At 42.3% G+C, this 15,406-nt stretch overlaps 1 protein-coding gene across 1 annotated transcript in view; it reads right to left on the minus strand.

The window, feature by feature from the left end:
* The window catches only part of znf423 (zinc finger protein 423), a 140,862-nt gene extending 127,019 nt beyond the window's left edge, over nucleotides 1-13,843 (minus strand). The window contains exon 1 of the mRNA XM_046393248.1: nucleotides 12,555-13,843. Coding sequence (XP_046249204.1) covers nucleotides 12,555-12,594 — 40 coding nt within the window. The 5' untranslated portion in view covers nucleotides 12,595-13,843. The remainder of the gene's footprint in view (nucleotides 1-12,554) is intronic.
* Between the last annotated feature and the right edge of the window lie 1,563 nt (nucleotides 13,844-15,406).

Here is a 15,406-nt window from a genome sequence, read left to right on the forward strand (position 1 = left end):
AATGATTCCTTGCTTATTTTGAACTATGGAGTGTTATTTTTACATTTCTAGTGGCTCTATTAAGCACATATAGACAAAGTAATCTGTATACAAAAACAAGAGACATACACAAGCATTTCAGACTAAGAGCTGCTTATTAACACACAACAAACTCACCTTAGCCAACATACAGAAATCAAAACACTTGTTTTTTTACACACTCAAAGAAGCACAGAGTTTATGTTCAGAGCCAAACAACACAGCTTGAGATTAAAGAGCCTCTATGATCTGACATTTGTTTTTCTGTCTGTCAGGGAGAGTGTGGCGGGAAGAGGAATCGATAGCAGAGGAGATGGAGAGAGGAAAGGAAAAGGAGTGAGGAGGAAAGGGAAAGATACAGTATAAACAGCGTGAAGTAAGATGTAGGAAGGAAAATAAAGTGAGAGGAGGAGAGGAAAGGCGAGAGAAAGGCGAGGAGGAAAGCAGCAGTCAGGAGAAAAATGAGAGGTGAAGGAGGGCAGCAAGGAGAGATATAAGGAGTAGGACAGAGAGAGGAAGAAAGGGCAGGAGGAGAGGGAAAGCATTTCTCTGGAGTACCTCGACTCTGGGGAAAGCTCCAGAAATAACTGAACTAGAAGTTCCCCGAACAGCCTCCACTCACCATTACAGACTGGGACACACACGCGCACGCACGCACAAGTCAAATAAAGGCATTAAGTTCACCATTAAAAGACTGAGCACCAATATGAACACAGATTCAAATGTTCTCAAGAACAGCTGAGGCAAATTATGGGGTATAGCAGTTATAGTGCATGCATATTCACACACACACACACACACACACACACACACACACACACACAGAGTACATGAGCAGTGCGGGCTGGAGGGTGGAGGGGTAGGGAGGGGTACATAATTGCCTTCTCTTGTAGTACAGGCTGGGGAGTGCTTTTTGACTGAAGACACCAATTTCACGCTAAGGCATTATTTAGCTTGATACAAACTTGATTAGGCTTTATAGGAGGAGACAGAAGGAGAGAGAGACAGTGAGACAGAGAGGAAAAGGGAAACAAACAGCTTTGTGACATGCCGCATCGCTGGCGGATAGATTAACTTGCTCGTCACGCTCCTTCTGGGACTAACAGGAAAAATATACACAAAGCGCGTGTGCGCTTGGAGCGTGGCTGGCTGCTTGTTTGTTTGAGTAGACCCGTAATCAAGCATCTTCATCCTACACACAAAATGTAGTTTTCATTGTTCAAAATACAACCCCGTTTCCAATAAAGTTGGGACATTTTGTAAAACAACAATAAAAACAGAATGCAGTCGTTTTCGAAAGTTTTACCGAGTTGTTCTGTGTTCCTACGCTCATGTAGTGATCTCCTTTATACAACCACGTGTTTGATGAAGTGGTGAAACTCGGCCCATCCTTCTTTGTGAATGACTGAGTCTCCTGTGGATCTTTGAAGCAGATTTCTAAAGAAAAAAGATCAAGGCTTGAAACGTAGGAGTGACTCAGTCACAGACAACATGGCAGCCAAGCTCTAAATTAGGGCTAAATGACTTGCAAAAACACACTGTAGGCTACTTGTTTAGACAGATATTGTGATTGCAGTAGAGTACATTTTTGCTGGTTCTGTATCATGCAAGCGCGTTCCCTTAAGTCTGGAGAGTATGATTTGTATTCATTTATAATGCTTTGGTGTGACACGTTACCTTTACTACAAGAAAAAAATGTAGCATCTGTGATGTGAATGTTGTGCTTGGCCATATTGTACTTTCAATTATTTTGATTAACTGTTAAGCCACACTCAACTGTCAATATCTAAAATCTCTTCATGTTTGTGGGTCCTAGAGTCACCAAAAGTAGGACAGGAACGAGAGCCTTTAGTCATCAAGCTCCTTTTCTATGGAATCATCTTCCGGTTTCAGTTTACTATCATTATTACTATTATTAATGTTGTTTTTTATTGTTCCAATATTGTCCCTCCCCCAAGAGTTTGGTCTAGACCTGCTATAATGGGAAAGTGTCATGAGATAACTTTTGTTGTGATTTGGCACTATATAAATGAATGAATTGAATTGAATGTTTGCACACAGGGACAGATATCCAAAGTACCAAAGTTCATTAAAAGTTAATGCTACAGGCAATATGCATTTACACTTAAGTGCCATGTACACATATCAAACATAAAATGCCACTGATGCACTTTGGTAAAGAAAACCCATTGGATCAGCATGCCAATGTCGAGTAAAAAAGAAATGTATTTGCAGATATTCTCTTGCTGATAGTAATCATCTCAGCTAGTTATTTGATTACTTTTACAAATGTACAAATTAGCTTTTAAGGGTCAGAAAAAGAAAAAAGCAAAGCTGAACAGAGCAGAGGAGAGGAGACTGGGTGTGCTGGGCTCCAGACTGCTTATCAACTTTGAGTCTAAGGCAGACAGATTGTCTGCAATTCAAAAACCACACACACCTTCTCACCAAACTCACTATGCAAGTCTCTTTCTGCTCTACCACTTCTCCTCTGACACTGTCTCTGTGTTTTGTTCTGTCTTGAGCCTTAAGCTTTTATTAGGAACCAGACATACAGGATAAGACACCACCCAATCTTCTTCAGCTGTTTGCTTTCCTGCTTTCTGATTTCAGCTAGCCAACCCTAAAACTGATTTATCTTGAGAATATGGAAACAGTGCGGTGCTGACAAGAGCTGCCTCTTCTTCTTGTACTGCTTGTACAGACATTACTCTTTAGTTCAATGCATACTGAATATATTTCATCCAAGGAACACTGAACACGGTATGTGGAAATTTACAACCATCAGCCACAACATTAAAGCCACCTGCTTAACATTTTTAGGTCTTCTTTGTGCAAGCAAAACAGCTCTGGCCTGTCAGGGGAAGGGACACAGGACCTCTGGGGGTATTTTGTGGTCACTGGCATCGGAATGCGGTGTTAAAGTTGTAGCTGATCAGTATATGTTAGCAATTTAATCCATTTTGGCTCTTTCAAGAGCTGACAAATACCTAAAAATATAACAATAATCATCTAGAGGGCTTAAAGTCACCATCTGCTATTAAAACTGCTATTAAAATTTGAACCAAATTTATGTCAAATATTTAAAGCAGCTAAGTGAATAAAAACATTAGACTGAATCTTCTAAACGTTTCCTCTTGACCAAAATGAAATTAAAATGATCACTTGGAAAGAACCTGTCAGTGAAGATGAACATAATCTGGAGCGATGATAAATGCTCAACTATTTGTTTTCTCTGACACCATTTCTTCTCTCTCTCTCTCTCTCTCAGTCAGCATTGGGACTCTCTCTCTCTCACACACACACAGAGACACACAGACTGGCGCTCTTGTGCTCTCTCACTTTCTCCTGTTCTCTCTCACTCCATTGTATGTTTCACAGCAGGGCATCCTTGCCTTTTGACTGGGAGGTGAATGGAAAGGAGTTAGAAAAACCAACTGAAGAGTCCAGCACTAAAAAGAAGCATTGGTAGGTCTATAGCAGGGCGCACTACAAAGACTCGGCAGAGTGTCCAATAAAAAAGGAACACAACACAAGCAGCTTGTTCTGTTGAAGACTCCACGCTCTGAGGACAATGCACATTAGTCTGGGTCCATGGTGTGTGTGTGTGTGTATGTGTGTGTGTATGTGTGTGTGCAGACATACTGACTGGATGAATCAGAAAAGATGAGGCCTTGGCTGTTTGTGGTGTTCAGACAGAACAGTTTGTGGTAGGGTGTCCATTTAAAAAGTGGTAGAATTGCAAACACAGTCTTATCATGTCGGAACACAGAAAAAAAAAGAAGCTCTTTGTAATGTATTTCCTTTGCCAGATAAAGTTGGTAGCGGGAGGAAAAAGTGACTGGATTCCTGGAAGAAAGAAATGAGAAGTGTCTTTTTTATCTGAAAACCAGTGACTTTTGGTCTGACCCAGCTCTTGTGACCTGGACGTTATGCCAGGTCAGACCAGGGGGGCATGAAGTTCAATAGGCACACAAGAAGAGTTCCCAAATGTCTCCCTTTCATCAACAGCAGTTGTGTGTGTGTGTGTGTGAGAGAGAGAGAGAGAGTATGTCAGAAAGAGGGAGGCAGGGTAGCCCAATAAATATATTATGTATCAGCCAGGTGTGCAGAGGGGAACTGCTAATTGCCCCCACCACTAATGTTTAATGTACAGAAGAGGAAGAAGGAGGAAGGGGGAGGGATTATTAGAGGGAAGGGGGGGTAAAGTAGAGGGGAGGAAACGGTGATGGGGTGGAATGATGAGGCTGCAGGAGAGGGAGGGAGGGAAGAGGATAGATAAGGGGTGAATGAGGGTAATGAAGGAGGCAAGTTCCCATATCAGTTCCACTAGCCTACCGCACTGCACCTGATCCGGATTCAGATATGCGTCGTCACAGATACTGGATGCCTACTGGCCTTATCCACATATCAGTGAGATCCTTGCATCTCCAAAGAGTTAAGAACAACCTCGAAAAATCAGCCAGTGTATTTTTAAAGCATTTTGTATGTAGAACTATTATAAAATAATCAATAAAAAAAAGGTTCAGGTTAGCCAAAAACATTTACTCCATAACTGTTATTTAATTCATTTATTAAGTAAAAATATCAACAATTGCTAGTTACACTCTCAATAAAACAAAGACTTGCTTGCTTTCTCTTGTAAATGACCTCCTCATGGACTGTGGCTCATCCCATTGGTAATTTTATTATATCACTCTGTGCTATGGTAACTTGTGAGGAGCATTATCAGATTTTACATGGAAGACTAAATAAATGATTAAGTCATTATTATTAACAAAATGAATCTTAGTTGCTACAATAGTTAGGCATCCAGTGCGACTACAGACACCACAGGATAAAAGACCTAGCCAAACCCCAAACTATACAGACAAACACACTGCAGACCAGCAGTCTGTGCTGAACAAAGAAATAAGCATAATCCCTCAGTAAGAGATGCTTACACACTCACACATGCATACACAAGCAGCCTTGTAGGAAACTTAGAGGGGCCAACGTCCTCTGAGACTATCTCATGGTGGGGGGAGGCAAACCTGGCAAGCAAAGTCTGGACTGACTAAGTGTGTGTGCATGTGTGTGCACATGTATAGTCACACCAGCATCATCTTTCTCTTCTTAAAAGCTGAGGGCATGGCCATACACAGATCTCAGCTACACTGTGTGTGTGTGTGTGTGTGTCTCAAGAGGGGTGGGTGTGTTAAGGTCCAGTGAGTTTGCAGCTGATAAACAGGGATAGCTAAGCCGCTACAATGGCACAGTCCTGGCCCATGACGCCCTGTACTTACACACTTTCTCACACACACATGTACATGCACAACCATACCAGGCTGGGCACTGATAAGGAGTTGTCACTGGCATACGCACACCTCACTGTGGGACTTCACCCTTTTTGGACACACAGATGAGTTCACACACAGACAGAATCACACACACTCCATACAATAAAAACCTAACCAAGCCTACCAGATGATATGACCTTCCACCATCTGTTATTTTTGACAAAACAAAAATTTCACTGCTCAACCTGATGACAGAATGGTACTTAATGAGTCAAACCATTAACTGATACAGCACTTATCCCCAATCACATTGGCTTCCCATCGATGCAATGCAGTCAGATGACCAACGTGAGAAAGAACACAAGACATACAGTATACTCTGCAACACCCTGTAACACATGCTACATCTGTCAGACACATACTGTTAAATATTGTTGACGCTGTCAGGAAGGTGTTGATTCAACTCAATGGTAACGTTTGAATCTGCAGGTAGAAGTGGTGTTTTATCCTTATTCCTTATTGTACAGATGAGGACAAAAAGTATTGGAAACACCTTGAGAGAAGGTGACAACTATAAATATAAAATAAATAAATACATAGTAGAAGACTGTTACATATGGTTTAATTAAAACACACACATTTCTATTTTTCTGGTCACTTTATGAACATAAGAACGTTCCCTTTGGGTTGTCAGGCCAACAAAATATGCTCCAGTGAAAACCTCCAGTGAGGTTTTATGTCTGAGACTTTCAGTCAAAAAGTATAAGTTTGACTGTGCTCTTCTTCCTTTTTGACCGCAGGCAAATACAGGTGTAAATGATAATACTAATGACGGCTCCATTCTATTCAAGTGTGCGGGCATGCACAATGGGAGGACCCTGAAACAAAAATCACTGAAATGGGATTCAGCCCTGGTTGATGTTATCATGTACACCTGTGCCTGTCTGTACTGCCTGCCATGAAAATGACCTACTCCACTCAGTTCTGTTCTACTCTGAGCCTTCGATTGTGTGGTCATTTGGTTCTAACTGAGCGGAGGTAAACATGAGTCCAACTACATTCAATGCATGGCACTGCTGGGCTCCACCAATCACATTAGCTTGTTTTGTCCCATTAAAAAAACAACTACCACAACCTCAAATCCACCCCCCTGCTGAGGAGTCAATGGAATCTTGAACAGAGCTCTCAGAAAGCCATTTAATGGTTCAGCAAGCTTTAACGCAAAGCCAATACAGGCTTTTATACAGGAGTTACTCAATGTGGCACATTAATAGTGGGATGCATTAACACTATTTGTAGCTGCACAAACAAAAAAGAAGACAAGCTGTCAAATTTTTGCCACCGGGAAGAGCAAAATAGCATTGACAGAACCTTCCTACCCTCATACACTCAGATGTTCCTGCAAAAAAAAAAAAACACTGTTGTCTTCAAGTAATCCAAGCCACATGTGTAGGTCTCTGAGTTTTATAAGAGCCAGTCGTCCCATGAAAGTCTCTGTGCTCTGCCAAAGGGTGACATTAAACTACGCTAATGGTAAAGCCAGATGGGGAGAGAGAGGCAGCGAGAGCAAGAAGAAACAGATGAGTGAAAAAGAGAAGATTAACTGTACGGTACTAAACTCGCCATGCTATGTCTCATACTGATGCTGCCGTCAGATTTTGGGATGATACAAGGATCATAAGCTCTTATATGAACCAAAACAACACTTGGATAAACCACCTTGCACACACGAGCTCCTGTTTACACTGGTCAATTTTAGTTTGCCTTTGCAGATTCTATCATGGTTAGATTCAGCAACCACTAAATTGTCTCATAACTTGATGACATTTCCCTCCACAATTAATTTTTACCCAGATTTGGCGGACTGGCGGTTGTTAATTTCAATTCTTGAGTAGTTAATTGACAATAACTTTAACTCCAGGCAATGAATAATTACTATCTCAGAATTTCTTATTACATTTAACTCACATACTTACATGAATTATCACACAGCCCGAAACCACTGTTAAAAAGTACGATGGAGTAGACTACTGAAATGTTTCGTGCATTATTTCAATCAGATCAACAGTAACCGCCAAACATAAGCTGGTGCCAACCCCTCCAGTGTGAATTTGAAGCTTTTCCTCATCTCATATTTCAGTAAACTCAGCAAGTTTAACACAGGCAAAAAGTTCTTAATTCAACTGAAAATCTGGATAAGTAGGAAAATTCAGACACAAACTGGTGAAAGACAGAGGAACCGAAGAAATTGTGAAAGCAGGAAAAGAGAGCGAGTGAGAGACGGAGAAGGAGATCGAGTGAAAATGATGCCGTTAGCCCAGAAAAGCTCAACACACTTCGACAGCAAACCAAAACTCTACTTCTCTTTCTCTCTTAGCCAAAGGGCTCATTTGGCTCCGCTGACTATAAACAACACTCTAAACAAACCAAATAAATACTAAAAAGTAAGTGCTCCCACTTTCTCCCCCTTCTCCAATCTTCCCTGCACTCCTCCATATCCCTGTCATTTGCACTCAACTCCCATTTAATGTCCTGCAAATGAAGCGGATTTATTAATGTGTAATTAAGTAATAATCATCACTACATAATGCATGAGAGACTCAAGGGGCTAAGAGCTGAGAAAGAGAGAGAGAGAGAGAGAGAGAGAGAGAGAGATTGGATAGCGAGGCCGCCGAAGCAGACAGAGAAGGAGATTTCTGCTGCCTCGCCTCGCTAAAGACACACATTAAAAACGGATTAATCCACTGAAATAATATTTTGATAAGAGAGAAGCCGCGTTTTCTCATTTCTTCTTCCTGCACACGCCACCTTCTCTTTCACCCCATCAGTTAGTTTCATGGCCCATCATCGCACCATTAGGCCGTGTTCAATTAACAGACCGCAATTATTCGAGTCCCCCCACTGTGAACAAGGCCTAATCACTGTAGTCTAGACTGGTCAAGTGATTCTGTCAGTGGCGAAACACAGAGGTGCCATAATACGGGGACTAATACTGCTGTTTGGTACAATTGCTTAGGTAGGACACTTCTAAGGCCTCACAGAATATAATTCAGTAGTGATACTGAACTGAATACTGATACTATTTCTAAAATAAGGTTGCACTGATGAAAAGTTGAATCCAAATAGCAGCTGTACAGTGATGCACCTAGAGCCTTTGTAGATTGTACACAATCAGGAAAAAAAAACAAACACAAAATTTAATTAATCGTGCCACAATGACAGAACTTGTAAACATGTTTTGTTAATGATGCCAAACAAACAGAAATAAGGCCAAAAATGTTGTTAATGTCACTTTCACGCGTCAGTTGTTCACGTTGCTTTTGTACTATCCGTGCCCTAAATGTCACACTCTGCAAATATTAAAAGTGAAAAACACCTCTCTTTCCCAGAATATAACCCTTGGAATTTATTGGTAGCATTACATATCAAGTAATTTGAGTTTAAAATCAGGTGAAATCAGTAGAAACTCATCTGAAATGATGAATGTAAAGGTCAGAGGCAAATGTAACACCCTGTCCATTATCTCCCCAGTCTGGAAAACTATGACAAAGTAAAGTGACAAAAAGGACGCTGCATCACCCAACAGCTATAAATTTCATTTCCAGAAGTTAAAAAAACAATCCTTTTCAGACCACACCACTCTGAGTCAATGCAATTCTAAAGCAGGAGGCGAATGAGGTGGGACTTTGTTATTGTTCTGGCATGCCTGGCTGGCCAGTAAGGCCGTAAGCCAGCCAGTCAGGCAGCCAGTCAGAGTTGGGTGAGCAGGTGAAAGACAGAAGAACATGAAAACACAGATAATCCCCTGGTGATGTTCACCTCTTCCCGGCCTCCATCGTACCCCCTCCTGCCCACTCACCTGCTGTGTGCCACGGTGCTGCCCCCTCCTCTTGCCCCTTTACCCTTCAACCCCTCTTTTTCCTCCATCTCTCTCTCTCTCTCTCTCTGTCCTCCATCCCCCCTCTCCATCTTCCCCTAATGTCAGGTCTTGCCAAGCTGTCAGTGGGGGCAAGGTGTGGAGGGGAGATAGCAACATGCATGTACACACACAGATGCATGAGTGCACATACACAAAACACATGGTGCTTATGCAGGCTAGACTACAAGAGCTGTGTTACCTTTGCTGTGCACGCACAAACACACACACACACACACAAGGTGGTGGACATCCACCTCAGCTTTGCTTCGCTCTGCTTCGCTTGGCTGCCTGACTAAAGCTAAGCTTTGGTTATCCAGGCTGCTGAGACCAGGCTGCCTTAGTGACACACACATTCACACACACAAGTGTGCATGGCCATAATGCATACAAACACAAGAATGTAGATCTTACAAGCATAAGCACGAACACACACACACAGACAGCACAATGACAGAGCAGCAGTGGACACATTCACTGATCCACGGCCGCTGATTTGTTCACTGACAGACTGCACTGCGCATCAACAACACTACAGCAGGGGGCAATAACAACCACATCTTACACATACTGATTAACTGGGAATCAACTAGATCTTCACACAGTACCACCCATTTAGACTGTTTTGGTGATCTATCACGCACATTATCAGTTAAGCTGCAATATCAACAAATGCACAAACATGCTGTCATTTGTACACTGTACATGTGTGCATGCATCAATATTGTCAGGGTATACTGCATATCATTCATGTTAATAATAATAATAATAATAATAGCATTTTGATATGAATTTTAAAGATTCATGTCATGATCATGTCAATATTTGGACTTGTTGGCATAATGAAAACAAACCATTCCACAAAGCAACAACAAGCATGACTGGAAGTGAACTGCCATCAGCTCCACAGTGGAGGAGTCAGTTCTAAAAAGGCGAGCGACTTCAGTAGTCTAGCAGTGGTTTGGGTACAAAAGATCAGATGTACAAGAAATCACTATAATATGTCAGACTGTAGCGACAAAAGGAGGCAATACAACAACGTCATTTCACCACCTCAAGCACAAACACCCAGTTGAGCATGAGGAGAGCGAGGAGAGCTCAACAGCTAACGTGAGTACTAAACCAAAAATATTTTTCAGCATTTTGACATATTGTCAAGAATATTGTTGGAGCAGAAACACTTTGAAATATTGTGATATTATTTTATGGCGACATCACACACTCTTAATTTACATTTGAGTGTGTTTTTTAGGCTCTTTTAATGGCAGTTCTTTATAACGTGAAAGAGTGGCGGTAACATATTGTGTTCCAATGATCATGAGTCAGATTCTAACTAGGGCTGACAAAATTAGTTGATTAATCAATTAGTTGACTGAAGGAAAATAAGTTGCATAATTGATTACTCATTTCACTCATTTTTCAATCAAAAATGTCAAGCATTTTCTGGATCCAGTTTCTTAAGATGAAAAGTCTTGGGATTTTGGACAGGTCACTGCACAGAGCAGCAACTTGAAGACATCACTTGGGGTTCTGAGATACTGTGATAATAGTTTGTTTTTTTTCACAGTTTTATGGAATACATGATTAGTCAATTAATCATGAAAACAATCTGCAGATGAATTAATCAAAAACCCTGTTAGGAGGTAGACACAATTCTAACCCATCACCACAAATAAGATGTATGCATCCTGATCCTTTCTCCAGGTTTAACATAAAGTAAGACAAATACCAAAACTAGTTATAATTTGGGAGAGTTCATAAGAATTGTTAATGATTAGAAACTCCATTCAGCCCTTTCACGTCGAGTCAGATTTTAATATAAATATGTATGTATCAAGTGAAAACAGCTTTACAGTAGATTTCTTAGGAAGCTGTGGAATGTGCAGGCCGCCGCATCACCAACAGTCTCCTTCCCTATGACATCCTGTTAGCCTGTAACCCGCTGTGGACTGGACTGAAAAACAACTGCTTCGTAAACTTGTCAGCTTCCCTGCTCATATAACCCACAGTAATAGAGACATTAGCAAACACATCAGCACACACTTGGAGTATTTCACGTGTGGTGCGCGTGAAACAAAAGGGATCCCACCCGATCTCAGATGGAACTGGTTGAAATATGGAACCTGGAGGAGAAAATCACTCTGCTAATCAAACACCCAGCTGAACCGCTGTCAGAAATCAGCTCGCTTCCTAGACAGTCAAAGAGAGGGAAAGCCTATATGGTGGAGGAAATGGGGGAGGGGGTGGCAACCACATGGTCAGCCTGTCCCGTTGCCCATCTGGGTCCCATAAAGGAGACATGGAGGCCAAGGCCACCACATGCCCTCATGCATGATGCCCACTCACCCATGCACTGCAATGAATACTATTTCACGGTAATGGGGGGAAACTAAGGCTTCCTTTTCCTAAAATAAAATAAAATGATAACGCTGCTTTTGAACACAAGAATGTTTATGCTATTAATGTAGGAAAATTAATCTGTAATGCCAGAGCTGGTCTTTGCTTGCCCAACCTTGCATGACATATTTTTGAATTAGAAAGAGAAGTCAATGGGCTAATTAAATCTAAGATTAAATACATTCATGTCCAGTGATGTCTGCCTTTGGTGTGAAAATGTTCAACACCAGGAGAGAAAATTAAAAGATTTATAAACCCACTTTTGATCAGTGTTGTTGGGTGAAAAGAAACACAGGTCTGAATGAAAACATAATGTGGGGGCTAACTGCTTTGATTTGGGGGTCAAACAGTCAGATTTACTACAACAAAGCAGTAGTGGGATGCAATCCATCACAACATAGGAATAATCCAGATTACATGGGCCCATTGACCAAGTGAATTACAACAAGTTGATCCAAGAGCACAACCCACGCTGTCAGAAACGATACACCAGAGTATCATCTTTCACGTTCTGACAGTGTGGCAGCTAATTGAAAACAATTAGCCAGTGGACCAGCGGAGGGAGAAATGAAGCCACAGCTCTCTGAAAGCTTGTTTCTGACAACGATATGAACATTAGAAACAGTAGTAGGCAGTAACATTAAACTATGCCCTTTATTTTACATGTTAATAATTTAGTGCTGTCGTGACCAATTCCAAACAATTAGCCCTTCAGTTAGAGTGAGCTAACGTACCAATTGTTAAGGTAAGAAACAGTGATTTACCTCTGTTGTAAAACGATACACAGAGTGCCTGCAACCCTTTGGGGAGAGATAAAATTAAATTAGCTAATGGACACAAGAGTTGGGAATGAAATCTTGGTCAAGGTTTTGGTCGCTTTGGCTTCTTTACCCACTCCTGAGTTTTGTCCGTTCACATGACGTTCAAAATAAACAGTTTCTTACCTTTAACGGAGCGCGGTTTGGCCTGTTTTCGTCTGGACATCGCTGGTTTCGAACTGTTTTTTGTTGGGGTTTTTTTTTTTTTAATTTTTATTCTTTAATTGTTTTTGTTCCGTTCCGTATTTTCAGCGAACCATAAGGCGGACACAGCCGGGTTATCTTTCCTCCTCCTCCTCCTCCTCCTCCACTTGGTTGCTGCTTCTTCGCCTGTTGCAATGCGGCAGCTACAGTCTCAACCGGCCGTTAGTCCAACGACAACAAACCAAACACACCGGGACTGAAGCGGCTTGGAGGCGACACTCGGCTCCTCTGATGCTTTTTCTTCCTCAGCAGTCGCGAGGGCTCGCGCAACCTGTAGAATAAACGGGACCAACTTCCCGCTGGTATTCCCTTCTTCTTCGCTACAGCGGCGTGCCGCGACGCTGATAGCTTCGCTCTTTTCTTTTTTTTTTTTTCTTTTTTTTTTGTTTCTTGTCTTTTCACACGTCTCGCGTTCTCCGGTACAGCAGGGCGCTCGTGCCGCTCTGACTTCTTCCAGCACTAGCGGACCGGGGCGCGAGCTGCCAACCACGCGCGCGCCAAACACCTGAGCAGGTCCCGCGCGGTATTGAGGAAAAGTGACAGCGGCACCGTCCGAATGCGAGGTGGCGGTGCCACAGCGGTACGTGATGGTCCAGGTGATGTGAAGCGACCGAGAATGTTCTGGGAAATTGCTTTCAAAATGAAACGTGGCTGCTTCCCCGGCGCTCTTCGCGTCTTCGTCGGAGCTTATTTAGTTTATCGAAACTATTTCAGTCTGTTTTGTTTTTCTTTTTCCTCCGTAAAAGCTGCGCCGACCCAAACCGACCAGCCTCCTGTGTTCCGTCCCGCTATTCTACACTAGGCTATAGTGGTAGTGGTCTGGTGGCATGGACATTGCGCTCTCCCCCTGCATCTCCACCCCGAGGGGAATACTGCTTTGGTCCACGCTTTCTTTTTGTTAATATTTCTCAATGCCTTAGCGGCGGTATTAATAGCAGCCTAATATTTCTAACAGTCTAACCCTTCGCTAGCCTCTGTCTCCCTGCTTTTTCTTTGTCCTGACTCTGGCTACCAGTCTCCCTCCTCCTCCTCTGCCTGCCTCTGCTGGCGGGGCTGCGGCGCAGACACACATAATAAAGCCAAGGCAGGCAGTGCTTGGCTGGAAATGTAGCCGCGTCCCAGCAGGGGGATGTGAGAGAAGGGTCCCGGCGGGGGAGCGCTCTGATCCCGCAGGGAGCAGCTCGGCACAGCCCGGGTTGGCTGAGGCAGAGAGGCAGGAGAGAGGCAGGCTGGGCTGACGGAGAGAGAGGGGAGGTAGAGGGGGAGAGTTAGGCAACAGCGCCTAGCTGTGGCCGACCGGCACAACTACAACGGGGACTCTGAGACTACAGAGGAAGGAGACAGAGGGAAAATATGGATTTGGATTAAAGTTGGATGTGGAAGAGGCTCTAAAGTTAAAAGGTTCAATAAGTATCCTAAATTGGACAAACAAAATGAGGATTGCTGAATAGGATACGATTATGTCAGCTGGTGCTGAGGCATGTATAGTTTCAAACACTGCTCAGCTGTGAGGACAGGCAGCCAGCAGTGTCACAACATGTCACTGTCAAGCCCCTGTAGTAAAGACACCGTTTTGCATCTTTATGTTAAACGTTTACTCTACATTTAATAGCAATCTGTCCTCATGTGTGGTTTTACTAGTTTGGCTAAATACAGGTCACTGCCTGCTGTGACTGAAAGTACTGTAACCATTTTGTATTTGGACACAAGCAAATCAGAATTTCCAAAACAATAGGCTGCAAATGGCAGTCAGCGAAAATACCACAGTTTTACAGTAGAGTGAAATGCACTGTTGATTGGAATCTCTGCCAGATACATCATGGAAATTTACCTAAAATTTATATAACTGTTGGAAGGAAGTATACTTACAGCTGAGTTCTGCCTGTTGAAATTCCATGGTAACCGATTGAGGTCAGCAGAAAGTTACAAAATTACCCTACAATGCATGGAGGGTTTTGTTGGGATGAGCATTTTGCGACACATACTTCCATCTAAATAAGTCTAAGTTTGACCTTGTGAACAGCAGCTGTCAGCTGAAATTAAGTTGGGGTGGGCACTTGTAATTTATTAATAGTACTTTAAGTCAGCACTGTTTTAGTCATGAGCAGATATATACGTTGTCGCCAGAAATGTTCATTTGTTTTAGCATATGAGGGATCAAGTGGCATTTGGTTTGGAGACATATAGGATATAAAAAGATTTAAAGCAAGAATAGCATTAATGAGCAGGCAGGAAACAAAGGCATGTAGTCACTCTGTAATGGTCGATTCTTTCCATAAAATTTCTTCACAGGATTTGGGCACTGGAATGGAATGTCTGACATATTTCATCTGGAAATAGTCCCCCATTTCTTGAGTGTGTATCATTTCACTCATTTGTGTTGGATTAATTTCTTGAGGGCAGTCTCTCAGAGGATTAGCTTAAGCCTATTCATTTAGGATGAGCAGAACCTATCCGTGTGAAATGAACATTTTCCGCACTTTTGATTGAGAACACATGAATGATCTGTTTCTATCCAGTCATGGGCATACAAGCATATAGACCTCTGTGTTGCAGTGCTGTACCATCAAATGATTAAAGTCTGCTGAGCCATTTCCTTAAAGTACTGTGTCCTCCATTCCCTTTTCTATGGCACATTGGGCATGTCCCTTTCAAGAAGGAACAATTGTTTTCACGTTTTTTTAATGAACCGTCTTCACATTGGAGGGCACTTTCGGTCACAGTGAAAATAAACCGTTTGACTTACTGTATAAACATAATTCAATTAGCCACAC

Source organism: Scatophagus argus, chromosome 7 (assembly GCF_020382885.2).
Source record: "Scatophagus argus isolate fScaArg1 chromosome 7, fScaArg1.pri, whole genome shotgun sequence".
In the NCBI taxonomy this organism is placed as follows: Eukaryota; Metazoa; Chordata; class Actinopteri; family Scatophagidae; genus Scatophagus; species Scatophagus argus.